The 24,177-nt window shown below is 42.8% G+C and overlaps 1 protein-coding gene across 5 annotated transcripts in view; it reads right to left on the bottom strand.

Annotated features, from left to right (window-relative positions):
- The window catches only part of sema3d (sema domain, immunoglobulin domain (Ig), short basic domain, secreted, (semaphorin) 3D), a 54,856-nt gene that overhangs the window by 667 nt on the left and 30,012 nt on the right, over window positions 1-24,177 (bottom strand). For all 5 annotated transcript variants that reach the window (XM_053885228.1, XM_053885227.1, XM_053885229.1 and 2 more), the window contains 16 exons: window positions 19,190-19,350; window positions 17,490-17,552; window positions 17,283-17,399; window positions 17,117-17,210; window positions 16,927-17,055; window positions 14,950-15,086; window positions 11,611-11,725; window positions 10,901-10,970; window positions 10,680-10,824; window positions 10,056-10,278; window positions 9,843-9,931; window positions 9,663-9,704; window positions 9,179-9,336; window positions 7,825-7,886; window positions 7,612-7,751; window positions 1-2,167 (listed from right to left, as the gene is read on the bottom strand). The exon at window positions 1-2,167 is cut by the window's left edge and continues 667 nt beyond it. In XM_053885228.1, coding sequence (XP_053741203.1) covers window positions 1,763-2,167; window positions 7,612-7,751; window positions 7,825-7,886; window positions 9,179-9,336; window positions 9,663-9,704; window positions 9,843-9,931; window positions 10,056-10,278; window positions 10,680-10,824; window positions 10,901-10,970; window positions 11,611-11,725; window positions 14,950-15,086; window positions 16,927-17,055; window positions 17,117-17,210; window positions 17,283-17,399; window positions 17,490-17,552; window positions 19,190-19,350 — 2,150 coding nt within the window. In that variant the 3' untranslated portion in view covers window positions 1-1,762. The remainder of the gene's footprint in view (window positions 2,168-7,611; window positions 7,752-7,824; window positions 7,887-9,178; window positions 9,337-9,662; window positions 9,705-9,842; window positions 9,932-10,055; window positions 10,279-10,679; window positions 10,825-10,900; window positions 10,971-11,610; window positions 11,726-14,949; window positions 15,087-16,926; window positions 17,056-17,116; window positions 17,211-17,282; window positions 17,400-17,489; window positions 17,553-19,189; window positions 19,351-24,177) is intronic.

A 24,177-nucleotide genomic window follows, 5' to 3' on the forward strand; every position in this document is an offset into this window, starting at 1 on the left:
GCATACAAGCCAGTTATTATAAAGCATGACACTGTAAGTGTCTAGCAAAGACTGACTACTCTTGAATAGTCAACAAAAGTTCACTCTAAACATCAGAATTACCAAATATTAACGTTTAAATAGTTTGTTAATAGTTAATATACGTTCCCCAAAAAAGTGTTACCATTATTTTGTAATTTAATTTTAGATTTTTTTGTACAAACAAAAATGACTGTGACTCCAAAAATCTCCCAGCAATTGTTTCATGGCAAAAACGCGTAGATGTAAATCTTATTTTTATTGTCAATATTATTTGTTTCTTTTTTTTTTTCTTGGGGTGAAAATAATGAATGTCATACTGTTGTCAAAGATATTTCAGAGATAATTCAGATTAAATCACAATGTGCTGAATTGTAATAGCAGAAAAATGCAGAAAAATGTTATTGTTATGTTAAATGTTAAAAATGTTAAACGTTATTAAACAGTGCGAAGTTGGATGCATCTTTTTTTATTCAGAAACTGATATTTTAAAGATTTATTATAGCATTTAAGCTTGACTTTAAAGGACGAATATTAAGGCTTGTTGTGGCGAGAATATGCTACTTAAAAGCGACACCAAACACATTTTATTGTTTTTATTTAAATCATTATTTGTTCGGATTGAATCAGACTTTCATTCAAATATTAAGTGGTTTAGGCCTCAGCGGGATTTAGGCATACAAATATATTACTGTACATATGAAGTCCTGCTGCCAAATACCTGGATGTCCTAGTCGGAATGAAACTACAGTGACACAATGATGGAGACGGACAAAAAAGAAACAAAGCGTGAAAATCCTCACAAATGTGTGAGCTTTGTGGTTAGGTTTAAGCGCTTTTGCATCAATATTCTTCGGTTTTATCAAAGTAAAAATGACTAATAATCGGTCTAGAAACATAATAACAATCATAATAACAGCCGCATAAAGAGAGAATAAACAACCAGTTCCAAAATGCTATACGATTGTTGGGTGTCGAAAGGAGTTTAAATGATTTTAAATAGAAAAGTGTATCATTGACATGCTGTTTCTTCTGTACAATATATACAACTTGAAAACATGAAAAGCAACGTTTCTAACCTAATAAGCTGGATATGTTTAAATATAGCTTTAACAAAATGAAGAAATCCACGTTTTTTTAAATCAATTTTTGCAGTAATAGAAGAAGGAGCGATATCATTTGACCTCAGACTGAGAAACAGTGAAACCTGTGCTAAAAGCCGACCTTGTACAGTCCAACACTTGAAAGGCAGCATGTGAACACCCACTGAAAACCCTCATTCAAGGTGGTCTTTCATCTCTGTGAGGGGGGACGGGGCCGTCAGATTCACCGTGTCGGCCACTGCCATCACCGACGGGTATCGTAAGACGAGAACTCTGAGGAATCATTGTGGCGTTATCAGTGTCGGAAAATGTCGTGACTTTCGTCTGGTTTATTTCAAATTGGCCTGGAAATGAATCAGAACAGGATTGTTTACAAATGAAAAGACGGTTGAGGGTCGATTGGATTCAGCGGATTAAAGAAGACGCTGTGCTCCCATTTGTAGACGGACTGATGTAGAATCGAAGAATGTGCTGTACTGTTGAGAGAATCTGACGCCACTGTTGTCATAAATCCATAAAGACTGGCCTAAAACAACCCCGAGTTAAAGTCCGACAGGTTTGGCTCGATGGTCCGGACGGCGAGATGCAGATTTCAGTCACATGACCTGCTAGTTCTGTTTTGACAACATCAAGCTCTTTGTTCACTGTTCTCTGTGGTGTCTCCGGTTCCGGCTCTTCTTCATCTCTTGAATGTGTTTCCACTTCCCGCCACTGAGTCCTCGGCCTCGAGCCTTGGGTGTCTTCTTCTCCAGCCAGAGGGAATCACAGTATTCCTCCAGGGAGTTAAAGGAGGAACTCATGACTCTCAGGTAGTCTTTGTACTGCTGACGGGACTCGTGGCGAGGCTCCAGCCTCGGTTCTTCGCTGGGGTTGGTTTTGGCCTCCGGCGGTCCGTGTGAGACCAGCTGAAGGGTGAGGCGCAGGAGAGTGTGCGTGAAACGGGTGTGCTCCTGAGCAACGCAGAAGTAAACTCCAGCATCAGAGGACAGCAGCGACCGGATCAGGAGGCCGCGATCCGTGTGTATGACACGATCATCCAGTCGGACCTGGGAGGGAAGGAGACATAGACTTTTTACATCATATCACTTTCACATTGCGCAGAACGTAAAAAAAAAACACAGCACTGTTCTGAGAGCTTCAACCGTTGCAATGCATTCTGGGACTTGCATGCAACCATTGGGTTGTAATAATGACTGTATAATTTTAACGTATTATTTCATAATTCAGTCGTAATGATGAAACAGTCCCATTTTAGTCAGGCAGGTCGCTGTATAGTTAGAAAGTTACAGAGGGGATTAATAATAATAGTTTTTTTTATCAGTTCATTTGGATTTAGCAATGTTCTAAAGATTTCCCCATTCATTTCTATTAGTTCTGATGTAACTTTCATGTCTCTGTTGGCCAAATGTGTTGCTCATATCTGTTCACAATCACGAGGTCAAGATATGATAACCTCAGTGAATAAAAACACCTCGTCTGATACCAAAATACATTTGGGCGGAGCAGTTGAGAACAGAATGCACAAAAAAAAATCATGGCCACCAGCAAAAAAGGACACTTTTCTCATGCAAGGGAACAGGAGTGGTGTTGGAGCGACACTAGGGGGTCAACTTGTGTGAATCAGCCACAGACTGATCACAGGTCAGCGTGGGCACAGATCAGTGCCACGTCAGTCCAACACCAAGCATGAAAAACGGACTCTGACGTTCCCTTTACTCTCACTTGTCACCATTCAGCAGGTGTCACGGCTGCTCCCAAAGCCTGAAACAACACAGCTGTGCTGAGAGAGAGCTAGCGTGTCCGCTTCAAAGGAACACCTCCTTCACCTCTGCTCCGGCCACACAGGAAGTCTGACTGATAAGAAGGATCACAGCCAGGTGTTGACGTCCGTCAGTGGACGTTGTTCACTCTCCTTTTCGCTAATGTTCTCCATTACATCACTCATGCAGCCGAAATGTCTCCAAACACCCGGCAGATAAGGGCAAACACTTGCAGACAGATGAAGGAGATCTTTTAAGAGCCTGCTGCTATGGCTCTCCCGATCAATATTCAAGGCATCTGTGACCAAGCTGCGTGGCCAAATACATAAACCTCGCCAGATGTTTCGACTTTATTCGTGAGCCGGCGCGGATGGGTGTAAAATTGGAGGATATTAGCCCGAGTCCTGTGTTTTCACTGGCAGAGAGAATGTTTATGAGAGGTTTTGTGTCATCATTTAATGCTAAACGTAAAAAAGTAGTATATTATTAAGTAAAAGTAATACCTGTAATATCATGATAATAACTGTGCTTAAGTGTGAAAATGCACAATTATTTTTTTTACAGATTTTAAACCTATAAATCTTATCTCCAAGCTCCAATTACGCCTCCACATGTGATACCCTCCTTTAATAGGTGAGGCGTTTCACCACCTCCACCTCTGGGTTCAGTATCAGCACCAGACCTAACCACGCAAAGCTGACATTGTCAGGCTGAATCAAAATTGAGTTTGAAGCACCACAATGCCAGGGATGTGAAGTGAACATGGACGGGACGCTGAGGTAGGTGGCTGAGTGAGTGAGCACCCAGCTAGTTCTGTATGTCACCGCACATCTGTCAGACAATACTGTGTGGGGGAAAAGCGGCAAAATCCCAGGATATAATTCAAATTCTCCACTATAATCTAAAGCCAAATATCCACCAAAAACGTGAAATAATTGTAAGAAAAAATGATGATGCATTGAGTCTGCGAAAAGTTAAGTGCCTCATGGTTAAGTGTCATCATGGAGACCATCAACCGAGACTGAGATCAGAGCATATTTAGACCAAGGCTGTGTCCCATTCCACTATTTCATTCCACTAGCACTTGGTTTTGAGTGCCCTCCACTATGAAGTGCCCTAAGAAATGGGACAACACTTCATGACGTTGCGCGTAAAGACAACGTGTCATTGGCTGCCATGCTGTTTTTTGTTTCCTGGATATTGAGTGTTGGAGACGTTTTGAAAATGACAGCTCCAGCGTTTTTGCAACCTCTTGCATCAGTGCTGATAATCTGACTTGGATTGGTGAACCAGCGGAGAAGACACGGGCGGAGCGGCTATGTTGCGGTGCTAGATCTGTTAAGAGGTATGACGATGTTAACGTTAGCCTGGATGCTAGCCGACACCGTCGCTAACGTGTGATACGTCGGATCAGAGCCGATCCTTCTCACCCTGGATATAGACTGTTTGTTCCTCTTCCCTCTGGCAGGAGGCTACGGTCCATCCAGACCAGAACCTCCCGTCACAGGAACAGCTTCTTCCCCTCGGCCATCAGACTGTTAAATTCGTGAACAGCCTTGTTGTTATGTTATTCTATTTATTTTATTTTATTTGTTTTTTTTGTTGCACTTTATTCCAAGGCACTTTCCTAGTCAGTGGGCTCCCCACTGACCATGGCAATAAATTTGATTCTGATTCTGATTCTGATTCTGATAAAGTACTTTGGTATCCTGGAAATCTATTCACACTTCATATTCCCACCTGGTTTCAAGTCAGCTCTGGAGCGCCCTCGGTTTGAAGGGATCATTTCAAGTGGGACACACTACACTTACACGTGAACGCGCAAAACTGAGTGTCAAAAACGAGTTTTAGGGTGAGAAATGGGACACAGCCCTTCTGTATTCTGTTTGCTCTCGGTATCAGTCTCGGTCTCGACTCAGTTTCGGTAGTCTGGACAACAAAACATGTGAATACTAGGTATATTTAAAAGCACTACTGTGGTTTAAATCAAATAGACTGGCGTGGTGAACAAGCTTCTGAGGTTGTTGTCAGCATAACAATGTTAAACCAGCTCACAGACACGGTTTGCCGGGGCCCAGACTCCCGTCAGAAATAAGTGTATTAGTGAGATTAGGGAGCAGCTCATTGTATCAGACTGAATGGCTTTTTAGTTCAGAGTTTAAACCCGAAGATAATGAGGTTTGAGGTCGCAGCATGTAATGTAATCAAAGCAGAGATCCGTTTTCAGCTCAAACACCAATTTGTGGCCCCTTTTAAAACTCAATTATCTAATGCGAGTTCCAGTATCTCGCCCTCTGAGGAGGCTGTGTCAGTGGAGATACACGACAGGCTGTGCAACGTTATTCAAAGGACGATCACGACTGAAGAGGAGGTTCTTCAAGCGACACCTCGATCAGACTGGTGGAGTGAGAGAAGCGCCAGTGTGTGGTCCCCAACACCTCACTCTGGGGCCATACACACGTAAAAGGTTTAGCAAGTTAGCAACATACCAGGCCGAGCGAGAGCCGAGGGGCCAGCGTTGGTGATTTATGTTCTGCTATTTTAAAGCGTGGAAAAGTGGCTGAGAATGAGTTGTGGATTCAACAGCAACGTTAAAGTCTTTCTCAAGACTTAAAATTACCTTGGACTCTTCGGAGTTATTAAATCAAATTGTTTATTTCATAGGATTAAAAGGAGGCATGTCGGAGTTTCACTAATGCTCATGCACTTTGCGTGTTTCTGTTTTGTTGAATAGTAAACTGATGAAGTATTAATCTGCTTTTTTTGGCTACTTTTCCCTCTGCGAACATGTTTCTTCTAAGGGAATCAGCTTGTAAAGTTGTTGTTCAGACACCTCTTTGAAAGTCAACCATCTGGAGTTTGCGTTCATCATATCCAAACACTTATTCATCGTTCACCCAACATGTTCATGACGTTGAATGGGAAGGTGTCGCAGTCTAAACGATTTTTATCGGAGCGCAACAGACAGCATTCCAGAGGGAGGAAGGACTCCTGCGTTTGGTCCCTCATCACTTTGTCTAGGGTACAAAAGGTCACATATCATAGCATGCTTAGACACACAAACATCCCAAACACCCCATTGTGTCCATTACCCCAAAACACATGGCTGTCCCCGGGGAGTGTGGGGCTGTGATTTCCGCTGCAGGGGCTAATAAAGAAACACGCACTCGCAGACACGCACAAGTACGCACAGGCAGAAGACTTGGGTCAATAAAGACGCATGGGTTTTTTAGTGGCCCCTGCACCTGTCTGTGTGTTTACCTTCACCCCCCTGAGAGCACAAGTGGCTGGGGGAGGTATGGAAGTGTAGGGGATGTGGGGGAGACAGCAGTGAGAGTGAGCTGGGGGAAAGGCAGTACTTTATGTTTTGATGGGCTTCGGGGGGGGGCGCCGTGGTGCTGAGTAAGCAGGTCACAGTTGTCACGTCAAGGTGACAAATGTCATCTTTAGAGTTTATGTTGCCACCTTAAACAAATCCTCACTTTTTATGCTGATACTCTTCTTATTCTATCGACATTTAAATGGTTGCCAGAGAAAGCCAGCTTTCTCCACCTTGACTTGTCACTCCGTCATGTCTCTCCAGGACCATGTGACCTGTCCCTCAGATGCACTCATTTCTGATCATGTCCTTTCCAGTGACTCCTCACCAGAACCCCAGTATCTTCATCACCGTCATTCATAAAGCCTGAGCCTATGTTGTCATGAACATAACATTGTACTGCATTATCTGAGTTTTTATCCTCTTTAAATGATGGCTCTTACAGTATCGCAATATATCATATTGCCACAGCTGTATCTGGCTACGCATCGTATCGTAAGATACCTGCCAATACTGAGCCCTAGTAAATTAGTTGGATTAAAATTTTAAAAAATGCATTTTTCTTGTGCAATTAAACCATCGTAATTCATGTGTTTAAGTGTCATCTTTACAATACAGATTTCCAAAAGATTATACAGTGGGTGTAGAACTATAAAAAATAAATAATAAGTAATGTTATTTTAAGGATGAGAAACTTTGCTCCTAAAAGTAATTTCATCATTCAAACACACCATAAGAAATGATGATCTACCTGAAGGCACCAGAGGGTAAAGAGGATGGTGACTGAAAAATACGTAGAATATATGACAATAATACTAATAATAAACGACAAACCTTTTCGCATGTTTAACAGCCAGCACAAATGAAAGTGTACATCATACGCCGTCACTTGCTGGAATAGAAGTAAAAGATTCCTCGCACTTTAAAGTGGGTCAAGGGTAAAATATAATTATCATTATGCAAGGCTCATTTTTCATCTTATATAGATGGTAGCTCGTCCCCTGGACACTCATCAAATGTCAATAATGAGTTTCTTCAAGGAACTGGTGGGACAGCGATTGCTCCCTCACCGCCTATTAGCAGTCAGACTGATGTGACGTCTGAGTATTCAACCTGCCATATGAGCTGTGAAGATCGCCGCCGCAGTCTCGGCACACTTATTATCGCCGGCCAGTTCCAATGAATAGTGATTTGTGGCCGAAACACTGGTCGACTCAAATGTGAGACCTCAGCACTGATCGGTTTGAAACCGAATAAGAGAGAAGAATGGTGTTTTGTCCGCTGTGACGCACTGACATGAAAACATCTTTATTGGTTTTGTAAGTCCCTGAATAAAGAATGTGATACCAGAAACAGAAGAACTCAGAGGCGAGGAAGAGTGTGTTTGCACGTGTGTTGTGTACTCTCTGACCTCCTCCCTGTGCTCTGATCCACCTCTCTGGAAGTACCAGCGGACTTGGGCCTGCTGAGATTTGGGGATGCATTCAAGGAAGGTGGAGTTGCTCTGAATCCCAAAGAGAATCTTCTCTTCCACCCGTTCGCCAGCGCGACCTGAAACGGCATCAGTAACTGCATGACTCCGGACTCGGCGTCGACTAGCTGAGTCATAAAGAAGGCTACATACTGTCAGTCTCCCAGCACTGACTGGCCGGGTCGCCGTGCTTGATGTCCTGTCGCCTGGCTCTCCTGCGAACAACAGCAGTCACATCCACAATGTTATTTATCCTCCATGTATGTTTTAGCACAAAGCAAACACATAAGAAATGTTGCACAACACACAGAGTGACTGGCAGAAGCCCCCAGCCATGTTTCATCACAAACATTTTAAAGCGTGATTTAAGTCGACCCCTCATCACCAGTAACCTTCACCGCAGGTAAATGTACAGCAGAGACTTCCACGTCGGACTTCTCCGATTATCGATCATCTTCAAAGTGTTTTGGTGCAAGTATTGACTTACATCAGAGTTTGGAGCAGATGTTTTTGCTACTGCGATCTGGTCCAACCCAGATTCCAACAAGGAGCCCCAGAAATAAACAACACCTAGATATGCTCACTCATGCTTTTTGCACTTCAGGGACTAAACTCCGGAGGACAGAGATGACAGGCGCATTAATCAGTAGAAGGATAGCGTCGCTGATCAATTTCTCAAATGGACAAACACGTGGTGTTTGGAAGAAAACGCTGACGAGGAGAGACGGGCCATAAAAAGAACATATTTTTAGCAGGCGGTTAGTTCTTGAAAAGGAAGCCACCAGGACTTTGATAAGGTTAGCAGGTCAGTCCATGACAGCGCTGTCTGTGCTAGCTTCCGCGCTAACCTCTAAATGTGGATTTCAATGTCTTTAAAATGTTACGTTGTTTAAAATAAAGTCACAAATGGGCACTACAGGAATAAAACTCATAGATTTTCCTTAAGTTTTTCTTATTTACCAGCATCATTTGCGGGAATTTGCTCTTGTGAGGAATCAAAACAAAGTAAACATTGCCTCACATAACAGTGTTTAAGCTGTACTGATAGAGGCGTCTGGGCCTCATGTTTCCATGAAAGCAGGAGAATATTTTGCAGCTCCCTATTTCACATTGCGGTTCTGTGTTAGCCTGTTTTACCGCTTACACTCCTGCTTCCTGACAGTGGTGTTCATTGTCAAGTTAGCAAATTAGCAGCTGTCGTTTACGTTGACCTCTACAGCACAAACTCCAGGCCCAGGGGCCAAATCCGGCCCACTGAGCCATTTTATGAGTCACACCAGAGACTGTAAGATGATATGATCTATGGAGACAGTTGCTTCCTCTCCATCAGGCATAGGGGAATCTTGGGTTGGGGTGTCCATGGCACTTTAACATGCTTGGAATTTAACCCTTTATGCTAGGATTTTCCAGCATATGGTGGAGTTTTCTACTGTTTTTGTCAATATGGAGAATGATTCATGGTGACATCAGTTAAAATCCCAAATCACTCCTCATCATGAAGCGTCACCTCTTGGATGCAGGGATGTATCGGGAGCAGGTCTGTCCATCCCAGGCGCAGTACGGGTCTCTGGCCAAACAGCAGTCGGCGCAGCCTTGACCGTAGAGATGACATCTGCTCAGAGGAACCTGCGCCAGTCCCTCGCTGGAGCCTGCATACAGTTGTTGCTAAAGCAAAGAACACATCTGTTACGGTTCATTCCCGACGCCGAGAAACGAGGTCAGCATGTAAACGGTTAAACATGACGAGTGTCTGCGGAGAGTAGTGCAACTTTCCTGCACACTCAGACGCACACACACATCCAGGTCAACTGCAGCTGGAGATTAATGGAAGCTGTGATTAAGACTGAAGTGTGTGCTGACACCCCTGACCTTTAGATAATGAGGCACGAGAGAGAGAGAGAGAGAGAGGAGAGAGATTCAGAGGAGGAGAGAGAATATATGAATGAAAAGAAAAACTCTCAGATAATGTGGATTATTAAAGGAGGCCTCACCTGTTTGGACGATATCTTCATGCTCAGTATAGGACTAGGCGTCTGCAGGCGGCAGAAAGACATGAATAAATAAGAAACGCGCAAGTGTTGATGGATTGGTCCAGCAGTGCTGAACTTTAAACATGACAGTGAGTGATGAATTGAATGCCATTTCACCCAAGGATGGGTGTCTCTACGAACCTTGAACACTTGAAGCTCTTCCAGCTCCACCTCCTCAGTCGACCAGTTGGCTTGAGTGATGCTCACCACCTTCAGAATTGTGCCCACATCTATGACAGTTATCAAGAAAGCAGGTGAAAAGAGGAGACAGCGACAAATCTATGAAGCTGAGTGAGACTGAAGAAACGTCAGATAGGGATATATCGCACCCTGGTGGACCGACGCGCGACCTACCAGTTCCAAGGAACATGACTTCATACTGCCCATCCTCCGCAGACACTCGGTCGACCACGATCTTGGTGAGGGTGTAATCCACTCGGACTCGCGTGAAGACGGGTCGTCCGGTCAGAGGTTGGACAGAACGATGCATCAGCGGATGGAAACGGATAAAACTGACAACCTCATCGGGGAAGTCCTTGGTGGTCTTGATCCGTGGATCGTAGGTTTTACTTGGACACTGTGACAAAGAAAATATAACGGAACTCTTTCACGCTGTAAAACTATACAAAGGTGTGTGCTGTCCTCTGGTGGCGAAACAGGGAAACGCAGCATCTGCATTCAGATGGCAGCATTTTAAACTGAAACTGAACTTAGTTTCAAGTGTTGCCAGTTTTGCTTGTCTGTTCATTCGTTAAAGTCTGATCTGAGCCATGATAGAAGTTTATGCTCTTAAAATCAAACCTATATACTTCTTTAAAAGAAGCTTTACAACCAAGATGAAAGTTAAGTCGACAAATACCTGTGGGAACAAGTCAAAATAACTGGTGTCGGGCTGGAAAATGTGTTAGCTTGATAATAAAAACTGAGGCATCTTTAGCTTCACACAGTTAGAATTAATATTTGGTTTTCCACACTCACCGTTCCAGGACGAGGATACGGTATTCTGCCCTCATACTCAACCCATCTGTGATCCGGCCCTTCCTTGTGAGCGTAAGGGCCGTTAAACACAGCTCTTATGTCTGCCATGCTGTAGACACACACAGCCGACCCCCTGAAAACTGAGCTGCGGGAAGAAAGCATGACAATCTGGTCAAAAGTTCCATGCTTGAACGTGAAAACATGAGTATGAAGAGACCTACCTGGAGGTGGTGAAGACGGCGTACACTTTTGGGTTCTTGTCATCGCGGGTCGGAAGCAGGAAAATATCCTCTGCACAGAAACAAAGGGTGGTTTTCTTTTAGAACAATAAAAGGAGGTAATTATTCATATTAAAATTTTGGGTGAAAATTCTTCAATTCTTCGATCAATTAAATTAATAATTCAATGAATTATTACTCAGTCTTCTGCGATTCTATGGAGGATAGACTTCTTCAGCTGATGCTCCCACAACCAGAGACGTAGTAGAAAATGTTACTTATGTTATTACACTTTGTGCTCAGCAAAAGTAGAAGAGAAGTGCTAATAGTGCTAATAGCCTTAGCTTTTAGTTAAAAGTCACAAAAAACCCTACAAAACACTGCAGACACTTGATATTGACACTAGAAAAATAAAGGGTTTTGTCATAAATAATTACATCACATTTAAATGTATTAAATTTATGATATGGAAAATTATATTTAGTTCATTATTTTTTATTCATTTTGATCATTTTGTTTTTAATGCTATTTATTCCACCTTCACCTTCCAAGAGAAAACTGTGTGAGGGCAGATTGCGTACAAGATCTCTTCTGGAGGGTGATGCAAATCAATGCAACTAAACACTCACACATTTTCAGTGTTCTTTGGCTCTGTTAAGTTTTTCTTTTTTTTTCCTTTTCAGTAGGGGAGAGGAATGTCTAGAGAGACTTACGCAGCTCATCAAAGTGTGTGTCCACTCCATCTGGTCCCGGGATGGAGCACACGAGTCTGGCTTTGAGGAATGTGGTCCATTTGTTGGTTAAACTCCTGATCCCGCCAACGTCGTTCTGGAACGCAATCGCAAATACTGTAACTCAGCGCAGCCAGCTGGCAACCTCACTTAATAAAAACCCCACGGTCGCTGTATCTGTGCGATCTGACGAGAAAACACGCGGCTCTGCATCCCATTTCCTGCGCTGATTAACTCAAATAAACGGCAATTGACTTGATTATTTAAAGCGCACGAAGATGCCGTGCTGAATATAGGGGGAGGTCTGTGCACGACGGAGATGGCAATGACAGGGAATAAATACAATAGGAATGCTAATGCATCACTCCAGAGGAGAGCCGACTCTTGTAAGTGGCATCCATCGATTTTCCTTCTCCACTTTGCATAATAAACCTGCCAATTAAACCTCACCGGTGCCCATGGCGAGTCGCTGACAGCTGAACACACACTTGTGTTTTAATAGGCAAAAATGTTTCTGAATGGCAGTAATCTTCAAAGAGAACAAGTGCACCTTTTTCTGATGCACAGCAAAGCCTCTTACAGAGCCAATAAAAGGGACACTGGCAGAGTGAAGAGGGAAAGAGGCTGTAATCCTTAACAATCTCCTCCACTTGCAGCTTACTCTCAAGTCATAAAAAAACCTGAAAGCTTTTTGTCAAAGAATGTAGCAGGGACGTCCAAATGCAAACTTCTCTGTGATGAAATGCCCTCCAAGAGGACGCTGCACTTCAGAGCTCTCAAATTTAGAGCTCCGGCGTTTGGCCTCAGTTCAGTCTCGCTGTTGGCATTTGGCACCATCTACTATAAACAGAATTAAAAGAAGAAAAAAAGTGGTTTGTGTTGCTGTTGGCCGGGTACTAAAAATGAAAAAGCGTTTCGCTGCCCAGTTTCCTGACTGTGTTACTTTTGGTTTTTAATGATCAAGTCCAGTAAGAAGAGATTAACTTTGGCTGATGTGACAGCATATCTCAGTGTAACATGAATATTAACACAGACAAACAGTTTGCAAATAGTTTCACTTAAAATTAATGTACTTTGAACTGAAATTGACAAGGAACGTTCCTTGTTTTTCAGTTTCGTCATTTTTTCAATTCAAGTTTTAAACACAAAAGGATAGTAGCACAAGTATTGCTGCAGGTTTTACTGTTTAGAATCAAGCCATTATCCTGCGTCTTTCTCAAAACAATGTAGCTTGACTCAATTTTTATGTCCATCTCTCTCCATTGTCGGCACATTTTCAACAATGTTAATCCACTGACTCACTTCTGGCGCACTCAGTTTCAGCCAGTTCTTTGTAATCCCTAAATTTTGGTTACTTTCTCGCACAGTACGTTCTTCAAATGTCCAAGATACTGATTGGATTAGAACAAATTGTACCGTATCATTGGGGAACTCCACAAGAGTTGTTATGCTGACATATCTAATCTAATCTAATAGCATACAACAGAGTTTCTGATGATTTCATGTTTTTGATTTATTGAGGTTTTTGCAAATAATAATAATAATAATATGTGTTAAGCCCTTATTCTATCTTACGGGAAATATGATATGGCGTTACTACTGTAAGCAGACTATAAACTGCTACTTTTTTCTCACGGTCTGGACCTTGTGGTGTATACAATGACGAGGCTAACATATGGATTTTTACAGGCAAAATAGCATCATGCTGCCAAAATATCGAGCCTTGTCACGTCAAAGCCACGAAATCACAGGCGTTTTATTGAGTGCTCCAGATCCGCCGTATTCTCCTGCGTATCCGCAGTTCCACCAACAAAGACGATATCCTGGAGGAGCGGAGACGAGAAGCAGCAGCTGAGACCGGCTATGGTGTCAGAACCTCAGACACGTGGGTGACAACAGAGCATTCGAGGGCTTTAATGTAAATAAAAGATGTGAGGAGTTCATGATTCAAGTTCAGAACATTGCCGAGTTTTGTTCCATGACTCAGACCCTGAAGTGATCCTCACGCATTTTTAAGATGGGTGCACCACTGACCTTTCTACGGCTCAGACAGCACCACTGCACCCGTGGCTTATAGACCGCTGTGGCTTATGTATGAACAAGATCTATATTGCTTCTTAAATTTAAGGGGTGTGGCTAATAATCAGGTGCGTTCTCTAGTCCGGGAATTACAGCACTTTATATATCCCATATATAATCCATAATATACATATTGACTGAACTTAAGCTTTTTCTCTTTTAATTAAATGTTTACTATATTTTGGATATGGTTTCATTAATTTTTTTCCCCAAAAACAGCATATTTCCACAGAAACAGAGCAAAAACTGGATTGTTTGAGTCAAGTAAAGTTAAGTATATGAAACAGACCATGAAGTCAACAAGAGTCAGGCAAAACTAGATAAAACTAAGTAATGTCTCACAAGGAGAGGGGTGTTAAGGAGATAAGTGAATGATGGAATTATGTTGGGGGCGGAAATGCATTACTGAACGACAAATACAGTTACAATATTGAGGAAAAATCAAGAATAAAACTGAAAAAATAACATGTAACCTTGGGGATAATACACAAGCTAGACAGGTCTCTCATTTACAGCCATTGTTTTTTGAGGGGGTTAGTTTGTCAATATAATTCAACTCATTGTTTAACATTAGAAATATCATTGACAATGATGAACGCTGATGGTTCTTTAATGATTCACAGATAAATATCTGTCAAAAATAAATAATTTAATTGAACCCCATTATTTTGTAAACTGATAAACGTTGACAATAAAATGACTAAACAAAATGATGTATTTGTTTAAGAGGAAAAGGTAGATGAACCACAGGATGCTTTGGTTCCAGTAGCGGATGTCAACAGGCAGGTGTCTACCTTCACCTACGATTAAAGGCCCAAAACTTGCCATGACTCTAAATTTTAGCAGCTTTACTGTAAACAATGATGATACCAGTGACATGAATCAAATTTGGGAATTTCCAGTCGAGCCTTTGAAGCTACTGTAGCTGCAGCAGCTGACCAAGCCAGTCAGAAGACGATCCAAACATGCTAAAGCCCTTTCTTTACTGCCTGTAACAGCGGCAGGCAGGGACTCTCGTCAAAAGATCACAGAGGCAAAACATTTCAGTCAGGATCCTTGTGGAGACATAAACGTTTTATTTGATCGGCCCACAGTTGGAGTTATGACTTCCTCAAAGTCTGCTAGAGGTCATTCGCTCTGACTGTTCCCTCTCCTCGGTCTAACTCACTCTCCCCCTGATATCGTCTCCACCGACTGGTGCAGAGTTTCCACGACCTCCGCTCGCCGCATCTCTCCACTCACCTTACACACTCGAGCCACACGGGACAGGATGCTCTTGTCGTTGCCTTCCCACGACACCTCGCGGAAGAAAAAGTAAATCTTGTCGTCATCTGGGTTGTAAGTGTCGGCGATGGGATGAGCAGATATAAACTTGGCCTCTGGAGAGGAAAAGAGAGTGTTAAGATAAATCTTCATTGTTTTTATGTGAGACAGGCTTCAGGACAGGTCAGCGCTGCACCTCGTTCTCCTGGTCTCAGTGTCAGAGAATGGAAAATCAAATCATCTGGTTGATGTGCAAATGGAATTACAGTGTACAGAGGGATATGTAAAAAAAAAAAAAAAAACTTTCTTCAAATCTCACATACTGATCAAGTAGCTTAGTAAATGTTTGTATTTTAAAAGTTGTATTTAGCTAAAGTTTCCAAAATGGCTGCCATGCTCGAAACACTGTTTTACATTGTAAGAGCAACAAGGACTACAAAAATGTCAGACAACTAATGTCCTTGACTCTGTTTTAAACAGAACATGAATTCCAGTCAACAAAGAATTTTGAGTCATCTTAGCTAGATGTTAGCATGACAACATGCAAGTTTAAATCCCACTTGTGACTAGTGATGTGTTGATGACGTTTCATGAAACAGCGTCCTGATTTTCAGAGGCCACCAGATGGCGCTGTTTGCTATGTAATGTTCCATGAAACCTCACATCATTTCTAGACAAGAGCGCCATCTAGTGGCCTCTGAAAATTAGGACAATATTTCATCAACCCTGCAACACTTGTGAGTTGAGAAGTCGTGTCCCTCCTGTCGAGATGTTCCTTTCGGAAGGCCACTGCAGCCCCTCCACGGAGCCTTTGTAGCACAGTTTTTAGCAAGGTTCCTCTCAGTGACAGCCAAGAACACTTCATCATCATTCAAGACAATAGCTCGACACACTTCTCAACTTCCTGCATGAAGTCTGCCAGACTCACCTTTAACAGCGTGGTATGTTATCAGCCTCATGATCCTTTGCGGTCATGAGAACGAAGCGAACAAACCAACTTGAAGGAAGGCTTATTTCAAAATAAACTTCTCAGAAATGAACGAACATCCTTCTTTCACGCTTCATTATATGTTAAGGTGCATTCTCATCTTGTTAACTCCCTGAACACAATAAGTCTTAAAACACTGGAGAACATGATAGGGCCCCTTTAACTTACTGACTGGAAAGTAATTGGGTCAATATTTTGAAGTCCGAGTAAATACAGGAAGAGTGCAGGAAGCGAAAGAGAAACTGTGACCAGCATGTCGCCATCATTGTCCAGACTCAGCGGAGCAAAGCAAGTCCAAAAGTTTAAGTGTTGCAGTGACATTACATCAACATTAGCTCAACTCTTGAAGCAGCGCCAAGCACCCCAGGGTGATTCCCCAACTGGAACGGCTTAATGTCTAACTGCTAACACGCTCAACAGACGGTCATTGTTAGTCCCGCAGCACTGCAAAGATGTTCCGCAGACCCTCCCGGAGAGAAACACCGGGAGAAATGAAGTGCTCTTGCTCTCTGTGTGTTCAGAGCCAACACATGCTGTATATACACAGCCCGAGACGACGCGGCAGAATTACTCCAAACATCTCTGTGAAATGTGGCGACCATGTGTGAATTTAAATGTGGGTGATGCACATCCAGCCATCACAGTGAAACAAAAAAGACAGGAGATGTACACAGAGAAGGCTAAGCTGTCAGTTATGACTGCGAGTGCCCAAGTGTGGAGGTCAGTGCGTGTGTGTTCGGAACAGTGTAACTTCACCAGGAGGTGCTGTCCTGCTCCAGCCGAGGCGCTCACATAAAGGTTAGAGCTAAATGAATAAGCGTGCTGTCTCCTGTGCAGCGGAATGCCAATAACCATAGCCAAAGAACAGGGCGGCTCTTTGTAGCGTCCAAGCCGTCGCTTGTTTGGGAAGGAAGATTTCAAAAACACATTTTTCAAGCGCACGCTGATTCGTGCAAGCAGCTGCGTACCATTGATCCAGTAGTCTTCAGAGATGTCAGTGCGGATGTACTGCTGATCCGGGGTGGGACCCAGAGACCGAGTGAATGTTGTGTCTTTGCCAAGGAAGTCAGAGGCCGTTCCTGCGTACAGGTGCTGGTCTACAACAACAATATGGTTACAAGACAAAATGGTCATGGCAGTAGAGGCGACATAGAATACCTGCAAGGACAGAGGTGAACGGCTGCCAAGGATCAAATGGACACTTCAGTCTTCCCGATTCCACGGTGCTGGACAGCAGTTGAAAGACACCATCCTCGAGGTGGAAATAGAAACTGTTTAAGGCCCCGGCTCAAGATGATGTTCAGTCAGGCTTATCTGGCTTTACCTGTCTGTGACCAGTAACTTCAATAAAAGCACAGCTCGGGTGGAAGGCTCCGGTTCCACAGGCGTACACGCGAGTCGCATTGTAGTTGTGGAGGACTCGGACAAAGTTAGCACACTCCTGCTGAGACCAAAGTAGAGATAAGATTGAGCAGCGACGACAACCGCGACTGAGTTGCTTAGCTCCTGATATTGATGGGGAATCACTGACATTAGCGTTTTTTCCTGCCAGCTTGCACATGTTGACTCGATCTCGGGACGCTGGCCAGTGAATCTGAAGGCAGATGAGAGATAGAAGGAGCTGCATTAGAAAGTGCACCCTGGATCTTGTGGGTCACTGCCAGTCAAAGGCACTTTAAGTTTGTTTCTCATTGGATACTGAACGATTGATGAAGCAGGACCTTGTTGGATCTTGTTGAGATGACTGACCTTTAATTCTGACTGGAACTGGTATCCAAAAATCCATTCTTCGATTGACAGTGATTGGTTTTCACTTTTTTTTTAAATATTTTGTTTGCAGATTAAAAAGTGATATTCCTTGTAGGTACTCTAATATTTTGCTTACAAAACATGCACTCATGCATATCCAGGATATTCACTAGTACAGACACATGCTGCCCTTTTGATGTTACAGTTCTTGTTCTTTATTTTTGTTTTGTTATTTTTATGTTCATTTGACTTTTTCCTGAGATTGTTTTTTTTTTTTTTTCATCTTCTAAATTATTATTATCAACAAACTTTGTAGTGAAATTAATGGACTCACTTTCATTTTTAATTTCTTTAATTCACGGATTTTTAATAATAATTTATGGTCATTTATGCAGAAATGTGTGCTGCTGTACGACACAACTTTTTTCCAAAAAAAAAAAAAAAAAAAAGATGGGATTGACAAGTCACTGTCTTATTAAACCACACATGGCTGTTATACTATGATTCAACTCTCTAATGCAGCATGGTGCGCAGACCTAAAGCACCGCTTTAATGTAACCCGCCTTGTTCACGCATGTGTGATAACAGGCTTTTGTGCTTAGCCTATAACCGCCTATAAATCCTACCAAGAAGAGCTATCGCCAAACTTATTTACGGTCCACGGAGTCGGAGTCCACATGAACGGACAGGCACCACAAATACTAACAATCTTGATGAACACAGAGCGTGGGACTGGTTTTGAATTCTTTCATTTCAGCGATTTATTTCAAAATAAAAGTCACTCATTCCTCTTTGCTATAGGTTTCCTCATCACCTGACACACTTGGTGTCCATCACACAGGTCGCGGTGGCCGTCACAGGGGAGTCCCCAAAGAGCTGAGGATTTACTTTTAGAAGTTTATCTAGTGTGGATCAGTATCACTGACCAGAAAGGCAACACTTTGAGAGCAGGACGCAGAGTTAAAACAACCAGATAAGAATCAAATAAACACGCTGTCGTCCATCTTGCAAATCAAACTCAGCTGCATAAACACACACTCACGTCGACTAACAGGAACATATGGCAGCCGTCCATGTGTGTTTTTGTCTATATGTGTCTGCCATTTTAATGGGTATATATTGTGTTTCTGCGCTGTGTGAGTGTGTATGTGTGTGGTAACCTTGACCAGACAAAAAGAGCTGATCTCTAACACAACATATGGCTGAGTGCATTTCAGCTCCTACTAATGGAAACGCACTTTCCATCATGCCAAATAATGTCAAGCTATCCCATCATTAATGATAAATGATTATTGATAAACATCATAGATGCCACTGTTTACTTATACAGGTTTGTTTCTACACTCTCTAACAGGGTGTTGAGTCCCTTAAAAAGGCTTTAAACACTTCAACATCAGCCCAAACAAGCTGTCACTTTTAGGAGACGGTTGCTCTCCAGTCAGTTCCTCTCCTCCTCGGATATTTGTCCTATCTTGAACGTACCTTCCGGGGACCTTTGGCGAGATTATCAAGATCAAACAAGTAAACATGGTCTCTGGCTCCCAAAAGAAGGCGACCCTGCTCCTCGTCCAGCAGAAGCGAGTGGGAGTGGAGGCCGTCAGAGGATCCCAAAAACAAAGACACGCCGCCGGTTTGCAAGAGTTCTGAGAAGAGAAAGAGACACGGTGAGAGATTAATGGGCAAAGTGAGCTTTGTGCTCTTCTCATCCGTTCAGTCATGCACTCTCTATAGCCCCTGGCTCCCCAATTAATCTCATCTGCATCTTTACAGCCTGTGGGAAGAAAGGCTTAAAAGAAACCTAAAGAAACAGCCAGTTTGTGCTTCACATAGACGTCCTGGCTGAGCGCTCCAACGTTGCAGATGAGATATATCGGCGTGTCACATCCATATCTCATTTAAAACAGAGTACAATAATGACAGAGCGAGGGGTCTTCCACGTGTTAATTCCAGTGAAGCACGGGAGGTAATCCAACTTCTCCCCAGCAACAAGTCACAAATCATTTTGGCACTGCTTATTTGTACTGGTGATATCATAGGCAGCGCCAGCGAGGTGCTTCACCGGACCCAAAAATAGCAAAACAGCCTCCCTTTAATACACACAATAAATACATTCATTCAGTTTCTGCTGCCCAACAGGGTCCTGGTGGGGCTGGAGACTAGCTACATTGGGTGAGAGGCAGGTGACATCCTCCACAGTTTGTATCAATTTTTTTTTGTCCGTTTGTGAGGGACGAAACCAGAGTGCCTGAAAAATAAAAAAGACCACACGCAGACAAGTTGCCTCAGTATAAATTTAAATCATGAGCTCTAACCACTTCATATTGTAAAAGCATAGTATGTCTTTGCAGATGTGTAATTTTATAATAAAAAAAATCTGGTGATGCCACTGATTCATATGTTTAGGAAACATGCTGCCTATGATTTATTTTCCAATAAATCAACTGTGTATTTGAGGACGGTTAAGAAGAAAAGCAGCAGGTGTGACAGACTTTACAGCTTAAGTAGTTCCATATGCTGTTAAGTTCCCACATTCTGACATTGGTTTAGGTAATAACACAGTTATAGATTTTTATCTAAATAATTTGCGCCTATAATGACCTGTTTTTGCAGCAAGAACACGCCCTCGCTCTCATCGCTAAAGCTTTTCTGCAAGCCCTGTAATGGTTCTGGACAACTGAATTTGTTCTGGAACACTGACTGATTTTTATCTTATCTTATCTAATATGATAAACGAACTGACTACAGCACAAGCATTTAATTGCAGGTCACTGAGTCTCAGACTACTTCAAGCTATTTAATTCCATAGTAAAACAGGCCAGAATTTGGAGTGCTTTACTTTAATACACTCAGGTATCAGTCGAGCGCCAGCTTTGATCAGCACATGAGGCAAATAAAGCGTGGCGCATCGCTACTGCGCTTATCTTCAACCGGATTTTTCAAAAGCTTCTTCATGAACCGTGAAAAACACCCTCTCAATACGCGTGATGGATAGACTTGCTTATCTCACCTATCACCTTGAAGGCTGAATGTACTGTGTTATTTACGGCTTTGCCACAAGCCATGCGTGAGCCAAAGATTATATCATGATGAGAATAAAAGTCTTCCAAGTGAACGTCACTGTAGGAGTGTGAGAAGTAGTGAATTATGATTATGATATGAGCTATTTCATGACGATATGAGATGCTCCTATAACAAAACATCCAAGCTATTTATAGCCATCTAACCAGCTCTGTATCTGTGAGATCTAAACAGATGCCTCCTCACCTCTCTTGGTTTTTATCCTATCAGTATAGCAACATGTCTTGTATAAACACTCGCTGAGTGAGGGGGAGTCCTGTGGGAGTCATTCTGAAAGGATTGACACTGTGATTACCCTCTTGGTGTGAAGGGCTCAAGAGGTTACCAACCTTCAATATTTGAACTTTGAGGACCCCACTACAACGTGCAATCCTTCTTAATACCCCCTCCTATGCACCGGCTCACACACCCCTATATGGCCCCCCCCCACACATCTTTCACCTACTCGCACATCACGCCCGAGGCAGGCGAAACCTCACAGGGAGATTAGGCCAGCTAGTGCTTGGTTAGTGCTAATCTGTTCCGTAAACACGCCGCACTATGAGCCCATTGAAACGGCCTGCTAATCTGGTGCTGCTTAGCATGGCGATTCACAGTATGTTGATCAGTGATGGAGCCCATAGATGGACTACAGCTCAACTACAGCGATCTTTTTCAAATTGATGTGTCTGTATATGCTATGTGTGTCAAACTAGTCGTGCAGGGGCCAAATCCTGGTCACCTGAGCATCTCACACAGCCCCCAAAATGTCACTGATTCAAGCCTTAATTTAGCTAAAGTTTATCAACAAACTGGCCCCCCAACATGGTTGCGTCCTGAAGGGGTGTTCACACAACTGACAGCCATATTCAGAGCGCGCTGTTCAGGATTCTTGGCGTTGAATGGTTCAGCAAAGTAGCATCACTGAGACGCTTACCATTGACTGTGGTTACATGCCGAGCGTAGACCGACTAAGGCAACAGCTCGATTAAGCCGTTGAGTCCGATTGCATCATGTTCTCGTGGTTGCAGAGTGCAGAGACAATCGAGCTATGAGTAGTTCACCTCCGTGATCAGGGGTGGCACCGTGAGCTCGCTCTTCAGTCCTTCCCTTCCATTGACCGTATAGGAAGAGCTATAGAAGTTGACAGGTAGCGAGGAGCCGTTTCAGACTTCAGACTATTATATTCAGCTCTGTAAAAGTGATCGTACTGATTAATTGACGAGTGTAACTTTCTGAAACTGCGCATCGGAGCGATGGTTCAGCGCCGTCACCACCAAGGAGTAGACATCATCTTTTCCTTAAACTTGCAAATTTCTGAATAGCATTAAATATTCTGGAGATTGTGTTGTGTTCTTATCATAAGAATGATTGATGTGGTGTATCTGAAGTACAGCGTTGCACTTTCTCTAACATGCTACCGGTTGCTAACATGAAGGTAGCGTCGTCCTCTTAAACCAACATATTTAATCTTCTTGTGAGAACTAATAATAAAAATGACCTGAGTGAAGAAAGCTGAAGACAAATCTTCACATCTCCAGATCATTGTCATTCTGTTTACCGCAGATCGGCTGGGACAGGGAAAAATGCATACTGCACATTTGGTTACGCACATGACTTCTCGATTGTATACAAGGCTATTAGTCATCATTAAACTGCTATTAGTCTAGGAGTATGTTTACTTCCACTGCGTTGCTGAAGCTCACACAGCCACACATCACCTAGTCCGGTCATAGTAGAGCTACTTGGTTATATGCTAGCTTAGTCCATCCATTAACCGCATTATCCAGGTAGTGTCGTCCTTCTAAGGGAAATTGGAATTTCTCTTATTCGGACTAAGCTGTTGACATGAATTTTAAAGGTCCAAACTTAGACGGATTAAAGCAATAATTCGGTTTTTAGAAACAAACATGCTCAGTGTGATGTTGTGAATTTATTTCAAGCCCTACAGTGAGAGGTAAACAAGCCTTCAAAGGCACCAAATGTAAGTGTGAGAGGATGATGCTTGCTAATAGAAAGGGTTCTTATTGGGCCACAAAGGGGGTGCCATCACATAATAATCCCCCATTAGGAGTTGAAATAATAATTATCCAATGAGGATTTAAAATTTAAGCGTGATGCATTTCTTGCTGTCACTGTCGATAGAAGGATCTGATATCTGATCTGATCTGATGATATCATTTCATGCTCCCATCCAAGGTGAATGGAAAGCATTGATCCAGATGTGCGGCTGGGTTTCGTCAGAAGAAAATCTCTGTGGTCTGGCAATGAAATACACACCTGTTATACTTTTCAAACTACAATTGAGCAACATGCGGAGATCATCTTCATATGGGAACAGAAGAAACCTAATCTTTATCCAACTACAAAGAGGATATGTGCAATCTGTGAAATGAAACGGAAATGGCTGACCTCTGACCTTCAAGTGTTGAGCCAACCATATCTGTCCTGTAAAGAAATGTGCTTCCCATTTACACTAGACTTCCCCTGCAAAATATTTATAAACTCACCTTTGGCCTTCTACTGTTGTTGTGTGCAGTGACCACAGGTGGGTGTTTCATGAAATACAAGAAAGTTGTCATCACCGCACTCACTCAATCATGCCTGATTCCACTTTGAACATTGCACGCTCCACTCACTGAAGCGGGACGTGATGTTTGACTAATGCTGTCTGGTGTTGCTCAAGATGAATGTACAGCCATGATGATGACCCTGACATGTACTGTATGATTTTTTTTCTCTGTGATGGATCACTGCCTGCTTTTGTCCGTCGAACAGCTCGAGCCAAATATGGGCATTACTTACTGTCCACAAACCAAAGTTCAAGGGAAACCACTGCATAGCTCACTGGACATTTTATTATGTAGCTCAGTGAGCTACAAACAGAGTAAGTTGCTGCCAAAAACACACATTCTCTCAGAAAATACATTTGTCAAACCATCAAAAAGGTCATGTTGAAGATATCCAGGCTTATTGGTTTGGAGCAAACCAGCTCCAGCTTAAAAATCAAGTGTAGAATAAACATCTTATTGTGAGCCTGCAGCTTCTTAAATGTATTTATGTTGGAAACTGTTCCTGTGAGTTCAAATCTATTCACAGAAACAAAGTCTTATAGGATCCTTTAACTAGTCCTTTCCTTGAAGGAAGAGTGAGTTTACTTTTAGGTCACAGTGGGGATTCAATTTTATGGAGCGAGACTGAAGTTCATTTGTGTAGCTGCTGCGTAGCATGAGGGATGGCGACTTTGAAGTGAAGTCTGCAGTGGAGTTCAGAAGTTTTTAAGGGCAGCGATAATTTAGTCTTTCCCCAGTTGGCACCACGCAAACAGTCTTGGATGACATAAATCTAAACACATGCACACATGCGCTTCACCAGTGGCGGCTAACATACACAACACCGGGACAGTCGGAGTG

Source organism: Synchiropus splendidus, chromosome 14 (genome assembly GCF_027744825.2).
Source record: "Synchiropus splendidus isolate RoL2022-P1 chromosome 14, RoL_Sspl_1.0, whole genome shotgun sequence".
Classification (NCBI taxonomy): domain Eukaryota; kingdom Metazoa; phylum Chordata; class Actinopteri; order Syngnathiformes; family Callionymidae; genus Synchiropus; species Synchiropus splendidus.